Source organism: Anolis sagrei, chromosome 6 (genome assembly GCF_037176765.1).
Source record: "Anolis sagrei isolate rAnoSag1 chromosome 6, rAnoSag1.mat, whole genome shotgun sequence".
NCBI lineage: Eukaryota > Metazoa > Chordata > Lepidosauria > Squamata > Dactyloidae > Anolis > Anolis sagrei.
In genome coordinates this window covers 25,543,691-25,557,530 of record NC_090026.1, presented here as the reverse complement: position 1 = coordinate 25,557,530, position 13,840 = coordinate 25,543,691, and the positions used below count along the sequence as shown (strand labels likewise).

The 13,840-nt window shown below is 36.6% G+C and overlaps 2 protein-coding genes across 2 annotated transcripts; one reads left to right on the top strand and one right to left on the bottom strand.

Moving 5' to 3' along the window:
- Positions 1 to 1,799: 1,799 nt before the first annotated feature.
- Positions 1,800 to 2,786, top strand: LOC137097423 (olfactory receptor 14A16-like). The gene has a single exon (XM_067470519.1). The coding sequence runs from the start codon at positions 1,800 to 1,802 to the stop codon at positions 2,784 to 2,786; it is 987 nt and encodes a 328-aa protein (XP_067326620.1).
- Positions 2,787 to 3,095: 309 nt separating this feature from the next.
- Positions 3,096 to 10,141, bottom strand: LOC137097422 (olfactory receptor 14C36-like). The gene is made up of 3 exons (XM_067470518.1): positions 9,249 to 10,141; positions 4,415 to 4,536; positions 3,096 to 3,115 (listed from the first exon to the last, which is right to left on the bottom strand). Exons 1-3 carry the CDS (start codon positions 10,139 to 10,141, stop codon positions 3,096 to 3,098), a joined length of 1,035 nt encoding a protein of 344 aa, XP_067326619.1.
- Between the last annotated feature and the right edge of the window lie 3,699 nt (positions 10,142 to 13,840).

Genomic DNA, 13,840 nt, shown 5'->3' with positions numbered 1-13,840 from the left:
TTCTGTTATCAGAGATGTTTAATTAGTATGATGTCCATGTAAGCCAGGGGTCCTCAAACTTTTTAATCAGATTGTCAGATTTAATCAGAAGTCAGATTGTTGTGAGGCCAGACTAAATTGGAATAAAACACGAACACATTCCTTTTTTTAATTGCTTTTAATTATCAGAATATATAGTTAACTATTTTTCCACAAATATGACAATAAAAATCAATATCTATGACAGGAAAGTGCATGGTATTTTGAAAAAGTCATGTACATATATTTAACATCTTAATACTTATATATACCCTCATTAAGCATATTAGCAACATTAAATATAAGGATAACCTGCTCCCCATCTAGTTTTCAATTTTCCCTCTTTAAACATATTATGTTTATAGTTCTATTACAATTTTCTATCCATTTAGAATTTTATTATTATTCCCATACCCCCACCTTTTGGGGGGGGGGTGCCACCTTCACCTGGACCAGGTTCAGACTAATACATTCCTATGCATACTGCACATATATTCTTTGTAGTGCAAAAAGAATAATGAAAAAACAATACAATATTTAAAATGAGGAACAATTTTAGCAAAGAAAAACTCACCAGTATTTCAATGAGATATACTGCCAATGCTTTTGGCTGATGAGATAATCAAGTCAATTAGGATTGTTCTTGCATTCAGACTTAGGGCAATAATAAGTTTAGAGTGTGGGCTGGGTAAATGACCTTCGAGAGCTGCATCCATCCCACTGACCTTAGTTTGGGGACCCCTTATCTAAACATTCTTGATCACTTTATGTTTCACATTTGGTAGTTTAAAATTCATTATTTTAACTCAATGCGAACACAGCATGAAACACCTATTGGAGAAATAGCAATCTGTGTTCAGTGGAATAAAATTAAGACCCCTCAATTTGATATAAGAAAGAAAGGAAAGTTACACCACAAAAATAACCAGACTACACTGTAGGGTTGGCGATGGAAGTAATGTATACATGGCTATTCCCCAAAATATTAAAACAGTGGCATGTTTGTGATATAATCATTCTATGGGTGTTAATCAACCACAAGAAAAAGTCAGAGAGATTTTAGCAATGCAAATCAAGTTCATTTTCACAAGTCACATAAATTATAAACATTTTTCTATCATGAGTTGGGCACATCTAAGTGCAGACAATTCCAGTGAGAATAAGGAGACTGTACAAGTTGTAGAGCAGGCATCCTCAAACTATTATGGCCTCCAACAAGCCCAAGCCAGCTTGTTCAATAGTCAAGTATTCTGGGAGTTGGAGGCCCAAAGAAGCTTTAAGGCCATAGTTTGAGGATGCTTGTTGTAGAGTATTGTTTTATAGGAAAACTTGAAATGTGTTTGTTTGTTTGTTTGTTTTTTGAAGACTACTAAGCAGCTTCTGAAACAAAATTGAAATCTCCATTTTACCATACGCCTTTTGCTGTTGGAAATAACATGGGCAATCAATTTATCCCATTCTCCTCTGACTTGTTGGGACCAAAATCAATATGAATATTAGGGGTGTGCAAAGTTTCTACATTCCATTTCATAATTTGGAGATTTGGACGATTTGTAAATGCAAAGCTCCAAATTACAAAGCGGAAAGAACCCCTCCAAAACATATACAAATTGAAATGGAAGACATTATCTGTCCTTCAAAAGGCAGAAAGCATCAAAAAGCATTATGTTTTTATTGGGTTTTTTTTACTGAGCTAGGTTAAAAATTGGGAATAACTTTTTTGTTGTGCTTGGTTTCTTTATATATATATTTATTTGTCTTTGTAGAGAAGATTCTCACCAATGAAAAAAATGGAAAACCAGTCTACAGTGAATGAATTCATTCTGTTGACATTTTCTGAAATCAGAGAGCGACAGATTTTGCATTTTTTGGTGTTTCTGTCCATTTATTTGGTAGCATTGATGGGTAACATACTCATTATACTGACTATAGCCTATGACCATAATCTGCATAGTCCCATGTATTTCTTTCTAGCCAATTTATCATTGGTAGATGCTTGCTACATCTCTGTAACTGTTCCTAAATCTATGGCTATCTCATTGATGAATGACAGAAGAATTTCCTTCTCGGGATGTGTTTCTCAAGTGCTCCTAGTTTTCACATTTGCAAGTGCTGAGCTGTTCTTTCTTACTGTTATGGCATACGACCGTTATGTGGCAATCTGCCTCCCTTTACATTATATGAGGATCATGAATTTGAATGCCTGTCTCCAAATGGCAGCTGCCTCTTGGCTCAGTGCTATAGTTTATGCAATAGTGGAAAGTATATCAACATTCAGGTTACATTTTTGCACTTCTCATGTTCAACAATTTTTCTGTGATGTTCCACAATTATGGAGGATTTCATGCACAGATACAATGCTCAATGAATTGCTTATTGTTGCTGTTGTATTAACTGCTGGTATTTGTTGTCTTTCTTTAATATTAATATCTTATGGAAACATCTTCTCAACAGTATTAAAGATTCAATCATCCCAGGGCAAGTGTAAAGTCTTCTCCACCTGCACCCCACACTTGACTGTCGTCTCGTTATTTCTTTCAACTGCTGCATTCTCATACTTTAGACCACAGGCCTTGTCCTCAACTTCTCTAGATTTGTTGTCTGCAATTTTGTACACTGTTCTGCCACCAGTAACAAATCCTATCATTTATAGTCTGAGAAATAAAGATATCCATCAGGCTGCATGGAAGATGTCAAATAAATGGTTTCAGTATCACAGAGTTGTCTCAAATACCTTTCCCCAAAATTGTAAAGTTTTTAGTAAATAGAACACAATGGCACAATTGACAAATTTTACATGACTATCTTTTTTCTGACGAGGATATGGAGTATTGGATGACTAAAGATTCTAGGGGCAGCATTGGGACTCTGTCAAAACCGCATATAATCTAAAGACTCTGTTTTACTAAACTAGTGAACAATCTATTTTAAATTGTAATCTGGGACCAGTACTCTCCTTTAGTCAATCACTGCAGGTTCCTGGCACGTTTCCAGGAAACAAATAGAGTTATAATTAGGCAAACATTGAGTGCCCCAAACATCAAAAGACAAAAGAAAATCTCTGTTTCCCTTATTATCTACCATGAGGAACACTGCTCTAAAAGGTACAGCAAGAAGAAACACAATTTTTGAATGCATTTTGTAATCTATCTTTCTATTGAATTGATCTTCCTCTTCTTGAGATCTGATTTCCATATAATAAGATTAGCCAGGCTTTATCAGCTGGTTTCTTTTGTTCCCCAGGTTGTTATTGTTATTCTTCTGTTGAATTTGAGCATTCTTTTTTCCCAACTATACTGCAAATGCTTGTATGTGTTACCCATGGAAATCCTAAATAACTAAATATATATTTTGTACAGCTTGTTTAAATTACAGGTTACCAGAAAAAAACTAATTTTCACATAAGGAGACAAGGAATAAGAAATACAAAATGAACTACCCTGAACTGGTGGCTCCATTTTTAAAAAGTTTGTTCATTCATTTATATTTCACCCTTCCCCCAATAACGGGACTCAAAGCAAAGAAAAATAATGACCTTTATTTCATAACTTTGTGTATACCTATCTAAATAAAAGTGGTGTTAAGCAACCCTGTTAATGACTTGTGAATATGTGTAAGGCAAACTTGTCTTGTTGACACTGTATAGAGTGAGGGTGAGAGTGGAGAACGATGTGGGATTAACTACACAACAGAACATATCAATGAGCCTGCTTTTTTGGGAAAAGATATGATGATATCACAAGGCAAATATAAGCACCTTTCATTAAGAGTTTGCTCCAGGCACAGTCAGCCCATTGTATGCTAATCAAGGTGGTCAGTTGAAAAGATTCACACCTAGCCCAACTTACAAAAGCCCTTTGTCTCACCCTGGTCAGTCCACAGATATATAAACCCCTTTTTCCCAGCTCCAGCAGACCTCTGAGGAAGCCTGCCATAGATGCAGGCGAAACGTCAGGAGAAATGCCTCTAGAACATGGCCATATAGCCCGAAAAAACCCACAAGAACCGTATGTGATAATTAATTACACAGTAGGCAAGGAAAGTCATGGTGACACATTTCTTGCCTTTTCATCTTTTCCTCTCCTCTCAATACCTGGTTAAATATCTTCTCTTTTCTCTTCCTTTGCCATCTCTCCCCTGTCCACAAGTGCTGGCTAAATGACTCCTCTGTTCTCTCTCTTGTTCTCCCTACCAACATGTCTTAGCTGTACCTATATTTTCCCTTTTTCCCAATTCACTTCCATTTCCTGATTCCAGGTACCCTTAGTGACTCTTTCAGCCCTTATGGACCTCCACCAACATAAGTGTTCCCAGAACAAGAGAACTTCATTAAGTGATCTATTAAGTGTCCTAAGCATTTTGATTGGCAAGTGTGATTTTTTTTTCTCCCTCCTACCCATTCTGTTTTCAAAAATTATCAAACACGGCCCCGTGAAAACTACAAATCTTTTTGTTAACAGTGATTCAAGCCCAAGCCTATTCTTCACTGCTGGTAGTATGATCAAAATGAATAAAATTCTCTCCAAGAAAAATTGGAATACACAAGAAAAAAATTTTTGAAAAAGAGTTCAGTCAGAGAAATCAAGGACCTCTTTAGCTGATAATTCCAAAGGTTTCACCCGAAACTACATTCCTCAAATTCCACTGTTTGCATTGTGGACATCTTCACTATAGAATGAATGCAGTTTGACACCACTTTACTTGCTATGGGTCCATGCTCTGACACCATGCCCCCAAAATCATGTTTTCAGCAAAGAAAAAGCAATGGCATTATTAACAAGTTTTACAACAGAGTTTTTTGTTATGGTAAAGATGTGGAGTAGTGGATGATTCCGGACACTTTGGGCAGGTATGGAGTCAGAGGCGGCCCTAGGTAATTTTCAATAGTAAGCAAACAGTATTTTGGCACACACCCCCCCCCCCCCAACCAATCACTGATATATATTTTCTGTTCGTCGTGGGAGTTCTGTGTGCCATATTTGGTTCAATTCCATCATTGGTGGAGTTCAGAATGCTCTTTGATTGTAGGTGAACTATACATCCTAGTAACTACAACTCGCATATGTCAAGGTCTATTTCTCCCCAAGAGTGCCTCAAGAGCGCCCCTGGGCAAAATCAACTATACTGCAAATGCTTACTTTGCATAATGGGTTGAGCTGCCCTGTATGGAGTCTTGTCAAAATGTGCATGGTTGATAGGCTATATTTTGCCAATGTAGCAAGCAATGCTAAGTGGGAGTCTGAGACCATTGCTATCCCCAAGCCAGTGGATTCAAAGTAGAATTCTTCCCAAGGACAAATAAATGAACTATTTGTTTTAGTGCCATTTGTATTGCACCTCATATGCCTTGCCCTCTTCGGTGGAAGTTCTGTTTCTCTGGAAATCTATATGTTAAAAGCTGTAAATATGCATTTCTGTATTTTTTTTATTTAGACCTTCTATTGGCAACTGTTGCAAGTAACATATTAGCAAAAATAGTGCTTAAATCCAGCAGGAGAATGAAGTTGACAAGTTGGGAGAAAATTACAAGCCAAAGCTTAAAGCCTGGCTAACCTTGTTATATGGAAATTCAAGTCTCAAGGGAAGGAACATTGATTCAGCAGACAGGCAGACTGAATTAGTTCAACTCTAAAAGTTAAATTCCAAAAAATGTTATAATACTTGCCCTCTATTCTGGGAAGGGTTTTATTATTTCTAAGTTATTATCACATAGGTAAATAAAAATACAGATGTAAGATGATTTAAAACTTCATTGAATCTGTGACTGGTATTTACAGGCCATGTATTAAAAAGATGATACAATAAAGAATAAGGTTTGCTCATGTACAATAATTCTTCAGATATTTCTATCAGATTATTCCATTTCCAGACTCAAAATCTTTTCTCACATAAATAGAGAAATAAATAAATAAATACCAATGAAAATATAATTCTGTGAAAGTATGCTTATTATTATTATTTGATACACAAGATTAACAGCAAACATGATCACTATGCTGGCTTTTGTATTGGATCCCACATTGGACACGTCCCAAGTGTCCATCCGGATTTAAAGTGGATCCATTCTCTAGTGTGATGAAGTACCTAGGTACTTCATCACCCTAGAGAATGAATCCACTTTAAATCCGGTTTCTGCCTTCTGCAGAATTCCGGGTTTTGTAGTTTAGTGAGTCTGTTAAAGGCTCCTCACGAAACTACAAACCCCAGAATTCATCAGGAGGCAGCAACCAGATTTAAAGTGGATTCATTATCCAATGTGATGAGGTCATAGGACTGTGTGATGTGTCAGCGAATAATGCATGCAGATCCGAGTAGGGTGGCCTTTTGCAGCTGACAGATGGTAATTTTGTCAGTGGCAATTGTTTTCAAGTGCAGGCCAAGGTCTTTAGGCACTGCACCTAGTATGCCAGTCACCACTGGGACCACCTTGACTGGCTTGTGCCAGAGTCTTTGCAGTTCAATCTTTAAATTCTCGTATCAGGCAAGCTTTCCCAGTTGCTTATCATCAATTCTACTGGAATTGCAAAATAGATGGTCCATATTTTGTTTTTTTCCATGATCGTGAGGTCAGGGGTATTGTGCTCCAAAACTCTTGTCAGTCTGAATTCAAAAGTCCCAGAGTTGTTTGCAGTGTTTATTATTAGTAGTAGTATTAGTATTAGTATTAGTATTTTAGTAGTATTTTAGTATTAATACTACTTTTCCCCCAGAGTGAAACTCAAGGCTGCTTCCAAAAACAATAAGCTAAAAACATTTGCTAAACCATTTTATAACAATTACATTTATATCACAATACATTTTGAAATCAATAAAAACATACAAAAGTTAAAAGATATACAAAATAGTCTTGACCTGACAATGAAAGGAAATCAGGGAAGTGGCCAAACTAGCTTCCTATAGAAGAAAGTTCCAGAGGGTGGGCACAGCCACTGGAAAAACACTCTCTCTCATGTCATCACCAGGGGCTCTTCCACACAGCCCTGTATCCCAGAATATCAAGGCAGAAAATTCCACAATGTCCGCTTTGAACTCGTTTATCTGAGTCCACACTCAGATAATATGGGATTTTCTGCCTTGATATTCTGGGATATAGAGCTATGTGGAAGGGCCCCTAGTGAGGCTTTACATTGTTATGCAGGGTCTGAACTTTGGCCTTCTCAAGTCTCAAACCACTATATTAACTCTTTCAAACTCATACTTATATCTTTTTAAGTGACAATAAATATCTGATACACGGCTATTTTGGAAAATTAGAATTAGCAAATAGGTATTGTGCAGAAGTTATTAATACTTTGCATGTTTTAAACTGTATATATATGTTAGCTACAGCAACACTGGAGCAGCCTATTTCAGAGATCCTCAGTCAGCGTTACCATGGAGACCAAGGCAAGCTGGCAGAAGGAGAAGTGGGAGGAGCCAAGTGGAGAGAGTTTTGAAAACAGACAGTTTGAGAGTCAGTTAGGAGTTGATTTTGTATCTGAGAGGAGTAAAAGAGTGGAAGTGAAGAGTAGAGTGGGAGAGTGAAGTGTGAAGCAAAGAATTGTGGCTTTTGGGAAGCCTGAATAGCTACTGGAGGTTTCTCAGTCTAAGGAGGCTGAAAGGGGAAACATAGCCAGTTTTCTTTAGTCAAGGGAAAGGCTAAATGATAAGCTTGTTAATTTATTTGATCAAGGAAAGATCAAATAGGGAAGATATTCCTGTACTGAAACATTGTTTAGTAATAAGAGCTTCACCTCAGTAAGATACTGTGTAACCTGGAAGAGTGAAATGTTTAACTAACCAAGTATTATTCAAAGTTCTATAAAATAAGTTACAATCTTGCAACTACATGCTTTGTACTCAATAAACCAGTTATCTTGTGTTGAAGACAGTCTCATCTCCATCCATTCTGCGTCTGTATTGCCATATCTCACAGTAATACCTCATATCTCACGTTGGTGGCAGTTACCATAGATTACATATAACAATTGGCCTCCACTATACCTGTTGGTGGCAGAATTCAGAGAAATAAACAATACATCTCCCTCTACTCTCCTGTCACACGACAGCACATGTGCTTTCTCTCCACTCTGATCACCTCCTCGCAGTATTCCTTATATGGAACTCTGAAATGCATGCTACTCCAAAATCCAAAATTGCCCATAGGGGTGGCTGAAACTGTAAAATCTTTGCTTTCTCATGGTTCAACAAATGCAGTTTCATGCACAAAATTATTAAAAATATTGTGGATAAAATTAACTTCATGTCACATGAAGAAGATGCATATGAAATATAAATCAATTTTGTGTTTAGACTTGGCTCCCATCTCCAAGATACCATTTCATCATGAACATGTGATTACAAGGACTTCAAAGCTAGTGGGGGGGGGGGGGCGGGATCTAGATCCCATGCCTCTAGTCCCAAGCATTTGGGATAAGGGCTATATCAAACTGTATGCGTTTTGTATTTGCATTATAAGATTAAGATATCTTTCAATTCACTGTTGCACAGTAAAATTGTCTTAGAGACTCTGTCTCCCTCTCTTTTTCTCTCTCAATTTCTATTTCAAAGTCACCCAACCCCCTTTCTTGAAGCGGCTTTTTCATTTTATAAGTTCAAGAAACTTTGCCAAGGGTAGACCGGTCCATCCCAAAAATGACTGATGAAAGTATCTTGACTTTCAGACAGATACTTTGAAACTATTTCTTTCCTGGAAGTCCAATAGAGTTAGTGTAGGAAACCAGGAGTCATTCAATAGTTGTAAAACTGTAACACTCAACAGCCCTAGCCAGCTTAGCTAAAGATGGTGAATGCTGAATTCTAAATACAACAACATCTGGAATGCTACACGATTCCACCTCTAATAAAGAAAGTGTGAAGAGGATTTTACGATCTCCAGCTCTGGGAAAGAAGGGAATTTAATGCTTTGTTAAAAATTGTCCAAAAACATTAATTGAATAATCTCAGCTTTACTTTTAGTGAAAGAAAAGACAATTTGATCAAATAAAAACCCATTGTAAGAAAGAGCTGGAATATCAAGATATATATTCAACCTGTAAAATAACAGAAATGTGTTTCTTTGTTGCTTCTGCATGCATACACATAACGCAATGGAAACAATTTTACAGTATCTACAAAATAAAGTTTGCTCACAATTACACCATCAACTGCAGTTATTTAAATTATCAATTCAGCTCTGGTGAATGAGATTGGAGAAGAAATTTCTAGTAAAATATCTAAGTGATGATAACTTAGATAGAGCATTTTTTATATCTTTGTTCCTCATTGCATAAACTACTGGATTCATTAATGGTGGAACCATAGAATAGATCATGGACAGGACCAAGTCAAAAGATGATGAGGAACCAGAGGTGGCTCTAAGGTATGAGAAACCACCAGTGGATATAAATATGGAAAAAACAAGGAGATGGGGAATGCAGGTTGAGAAAACTTTTTGCCTTCTCTGGATAACAGCGATTTTCAGCACTGCAATGAAGATGTGTACATAGGTCACTACAATAAAAACAAAGCATCCTACCCCAACAAGTACTCCTAATAAAACTACTCCAGTTTCAAAAAGGTATACATCAGAGCAGGTCAACTTCAATAACTGTGGGATTTCACAGAAAAACTGATTGACAACATTGGAGCAAAAGCAGGGTGTGAAGGTACCTCCAGTGTGTAAAATTGCATAGCATAAGCTACTGATCCACACAGCAATTACCATCCGAAAGCAGGCATGTGTGTTCATCACCATCTCATATTGCAATGGATTGCAAATGGCAACATAACGATCATATGCCATAATTGTTAGAAGAAAGAAATCAGATGATAAAAACAAAATATAGAAAAGGACTTGAGCTACACATCCAGAATAAGAAATGTGCCGGTCATTCATAAGGGAATTAGTCATGGATTTGGGAATGATGACAGAAATCTGCCCCACATCTTGTATGGACAAATTCATCAGAAAGAGGTACATAGGGTTATGCAGATGGTGGTCAGATGCTACTGCGACAATGATGAGAAGATTTCCTGCAGCTGCTACCAGGTAGAAGATGAAGAACGCAATGAAATGTAGTATCTGGAACTTCCGAACATTTGAGAATTCCAGGAGAAGAAATTCTGACACAGACTGATTCATTAATTGTTGCTCCTTAAGAGGTATAGTGGCTGCCTGTTCAAGCACAAGGAAGACAGTAGTTAAGCATTCCTACAGAGATAGAGACAAAATCCAACACAGGCAAAAAGTACATAGGAGTGTACATATTAGAGTGGGGGAACAAGGTACTGTTCAGATAATAGGAAGGTTTCTTGCAACTGTTGAAAAATAAAAGACAAGGACACAACAAAGTGTAGAGGTCATAGCTCTCAAATCTCTGAGAATACTAGAAGACAAAACACCGGGAGAATGGATTTGCTTCTCAGTACTTCTGCTGCCTATGTAAAAAAACCTCTTCTTATTTTATTTATTTACTTTATTTATATCCCGTGTTTCTCCTCATGGAGACTTGAGGCAAATAACAACTACACACTTTGGTCCCCATTTAAAGCAAAGCAAACACAAACATAAAAAATTAAATAGTACTGTGTGGGTTATGTTAAAATACAATAAAATATAATACATACAATTAAAATGCATTTTAAAACACACAGTCCCCACTAAATCCCACCCACAAATTGGCAGCCTTTAAAATGAGCATGGAAGAACTGGAGAGGCTGAAATTGCCATATTAATTTTTAGCAGAAATGGATATTTAGCACAAGTCTTGGCTCGAGTTTAACTTTTTAATCTGCTGTCAAAAATAAATGTATGAATAAAGCAAATTCCCATTTCAACTTCTTCCTTAATTAATTTTTTTTCCGGTTAATACACTTCATGTTCCTAGTGCTAAATTCTTTTTACATTATAGGACGTAGTTATCTTGGGAGGTAATAATTTGTGACTGATCATAAAACTTGTCATCCTTAATTGGGAGCAATATGTGGCCAGGGTTAGAACTAATACTCTAAAACCATTCATATATTTGCAGTATATTAATTCATAATTTCCATCATTTTCTTCTAGGTTCACCATCCCTAAATGTTCTTATCAATATATTTTGTTTGCTTTTCTAATACTCTTCAGATGTAATATCAGAGAGGCAACCAGCATGTCAACTTCAAATCTCACTTCAACAATACAGTCCTAAAACATACCCTCTTGGAAGTATGCCCCACTGAGATAAACTGTTCTTACCCAGCAAAGTGGGTCTTAATCAAACAAATCACATTTGTATAGCAGGTTTTGATATAGTTCATGTGGTTCTATAATACATACATACATACATGCATGCATGCATGCATACATACATATGATATTGCCTTAATTCTTCTTACGATTTCAAATTTTGAATGAACAAATATTCTAGCATTCTAACAAAGGTGAAATGACCTTAGAGTATTCAGCAAGAATGAATTGATAGAATGTCTTCTATCAATTCATTCTTGCTTTCCTAAACTTTCTCAAATAGAGAAGTAATTTTCACATTAAGTTCAAATTTCCTTTTAAGAGTGCAATCCACTCAAGTAAGGCCACAGCCCTGCCAAACTTACATATCTAATGCACATCTCAGTACTGTCTGGAAAGTAGCCAACAGTTTGCATGAATCTTTATAAATCACTTGTTTGCATGTAGGAGATATCTAAAAAAAATATGGGCACCCCAGTTAGATGGAGACTATATTGATTCATAGATGCAGGGGGAATCATAAGAAAAGGCAAAAATATAGACTCATAGTTGGAAGGGGCCCCATAGATAATCAATTCCAAACCCGACTCAATGCAGTGAATCCAGGTGGAGCATCCCCAGCAGGTAGCTATCCAACCTCTTTTTGAACATGTCAAGAGACCTCACCACCTCTCTAGGTAACTGGCCCCACTGTTGAACCACTGTTCCTGTCAAAAAAAATCTTCAAATGTTGACTCAAAGTCCTTTCTCTTGTAATTTGAATTGGTGATCTGTTTTACCTTGTAGGCTATAAGAAAAGAACCCCAGAACTTTCTATTTCTGACAACCCTTTAGATATTTACATAGAACAGCAGAGAATATATGAAGAAGAAAAAATATGGAAGCAAAGAAAAACCTGTGAATTTTGAGAAAATCCCAAAATAATCACAGAACTTCTAAATCACTTACAACTTTTCTTCACAGGTTGCTTCTGATTTCAAATCTACTTTCCTTCTTAACAGTGAGCTGCCTGAGTGTCAATGAAGACATCCATGCCACTGCATGAAAGTCCCCTTCCACTTGGATTTATTAAGAAAAATGTCTTCAATTGAAGAGATGTATTAATTTGTCTTCTGTGGTTCTGGAACATTGCTCCCAGGGGTGGCCAATTATAACTCAGCAAAGTGTATTTAAAATAAATTTCTTGACTGATAAATTTGTTAAATTCAGTGAAGATCAACAGTGTTTAGGTATACAAAAATGAAAGAAACACTAAAATAAAAACAAATCCTTTCCATTTTGCTATTTCAAATGCTACATAATACATTGGCAAGCATATCCCTAGAGTATAGATGTTTTAATGTCTAATTTTAATTATTTTTCAAAAATGAATTTGCTCACTGTTCCTTGTTTTTGTTCCATCTTTTCCTTATTTTGAGATTAATGCTGTCTCTCACGTTTCCCTTTCCAAAGTTGAGTTGAATATAATAGGTTTTTAAAAATAATAATAATAAAATAATAATATATTAAACAAATAGTTAAATAGAAGATAAGGTGGTTTAAGCATAAGAGGAAGCATATCAATCACATTATCTCTGAGAAAATCTCATTCCTGGCACCACACTATAAAGTGCCAAAGGGCTCAAGCTGATTACTGTCTTCCCAATCCAAATTTCAGAACTTTATTGCCAAATAGATTTAAGGAGACATTTGCCAAGAGTGGGGGAAGTATTTCTTACTTTTAATTGTTGGTGTTCTTCTGAGCCATCTCCATAACATAAAATGTATATAAGCCCTAACCCAATCTATTCCTCCATGCTAAGTTTTATGAGGTCAAGCTGATTCATTCCATCCCACCCTGGGTCATTCCCTCCTCTTAAAAATAAATGGTTTATATGTTCTGGAACAATCAAAATGTTGAGGTTTTTTTGTCAGCATGTTATTGTTATAGTCCATGCTGTTCATCACATTTACAAGTTCACAGATTTTCTCTCTACTTTCTTTCATCATTTTACAAAAGCTAAGAGTGGTTTCCAAATTGGGAAAGAACCTGATCTTGGGACTAATGTCTTTTGGGGAAAATATGATGGCTGCCTTAAAGGTTTACATTAAAAGGACAAGGGGTGGTCTAAGCCCACTTCACTGTGTTTTTCAAATCACTGCCAAACAGGTTATTTTTCTGCTTCCTTACATATATTTATAGTTTTGACTTCTTAAAGGTAGTTCTGGACTCATTGCGTGAAATTGGAGTATAATGTTTGCAAACTAGTACTCTTTGAAGGAGATGTGAGATTCCATTGATCCCAAAAATAATATTGTTATTACAGAAGGGATAAAGGAGGACTGGTGGGGAAAGAAAGAAATACAAGACTAAAATGATCAAGGGTCTGGAGAACAAGCCCTACGAGGAGCGGCTTAGGGAACTGGGCATGTTTAGCTTGAAGAAGAGAAGGCTGAGAGGAGATATGATAGCCATGTATAAATATGTGAGAGGAAGCCACAGGGAGGAGGGAGCAAGCTTGTTTTCTGCTTCCTTGCAGACTAGGACGCGGAACAATGGCTTCAAACTACAAGAGAGGAAATTCCATCTGAACATTAGGAAGAACTTCCTGACTGTGAGAGCCGTTCAGCAGT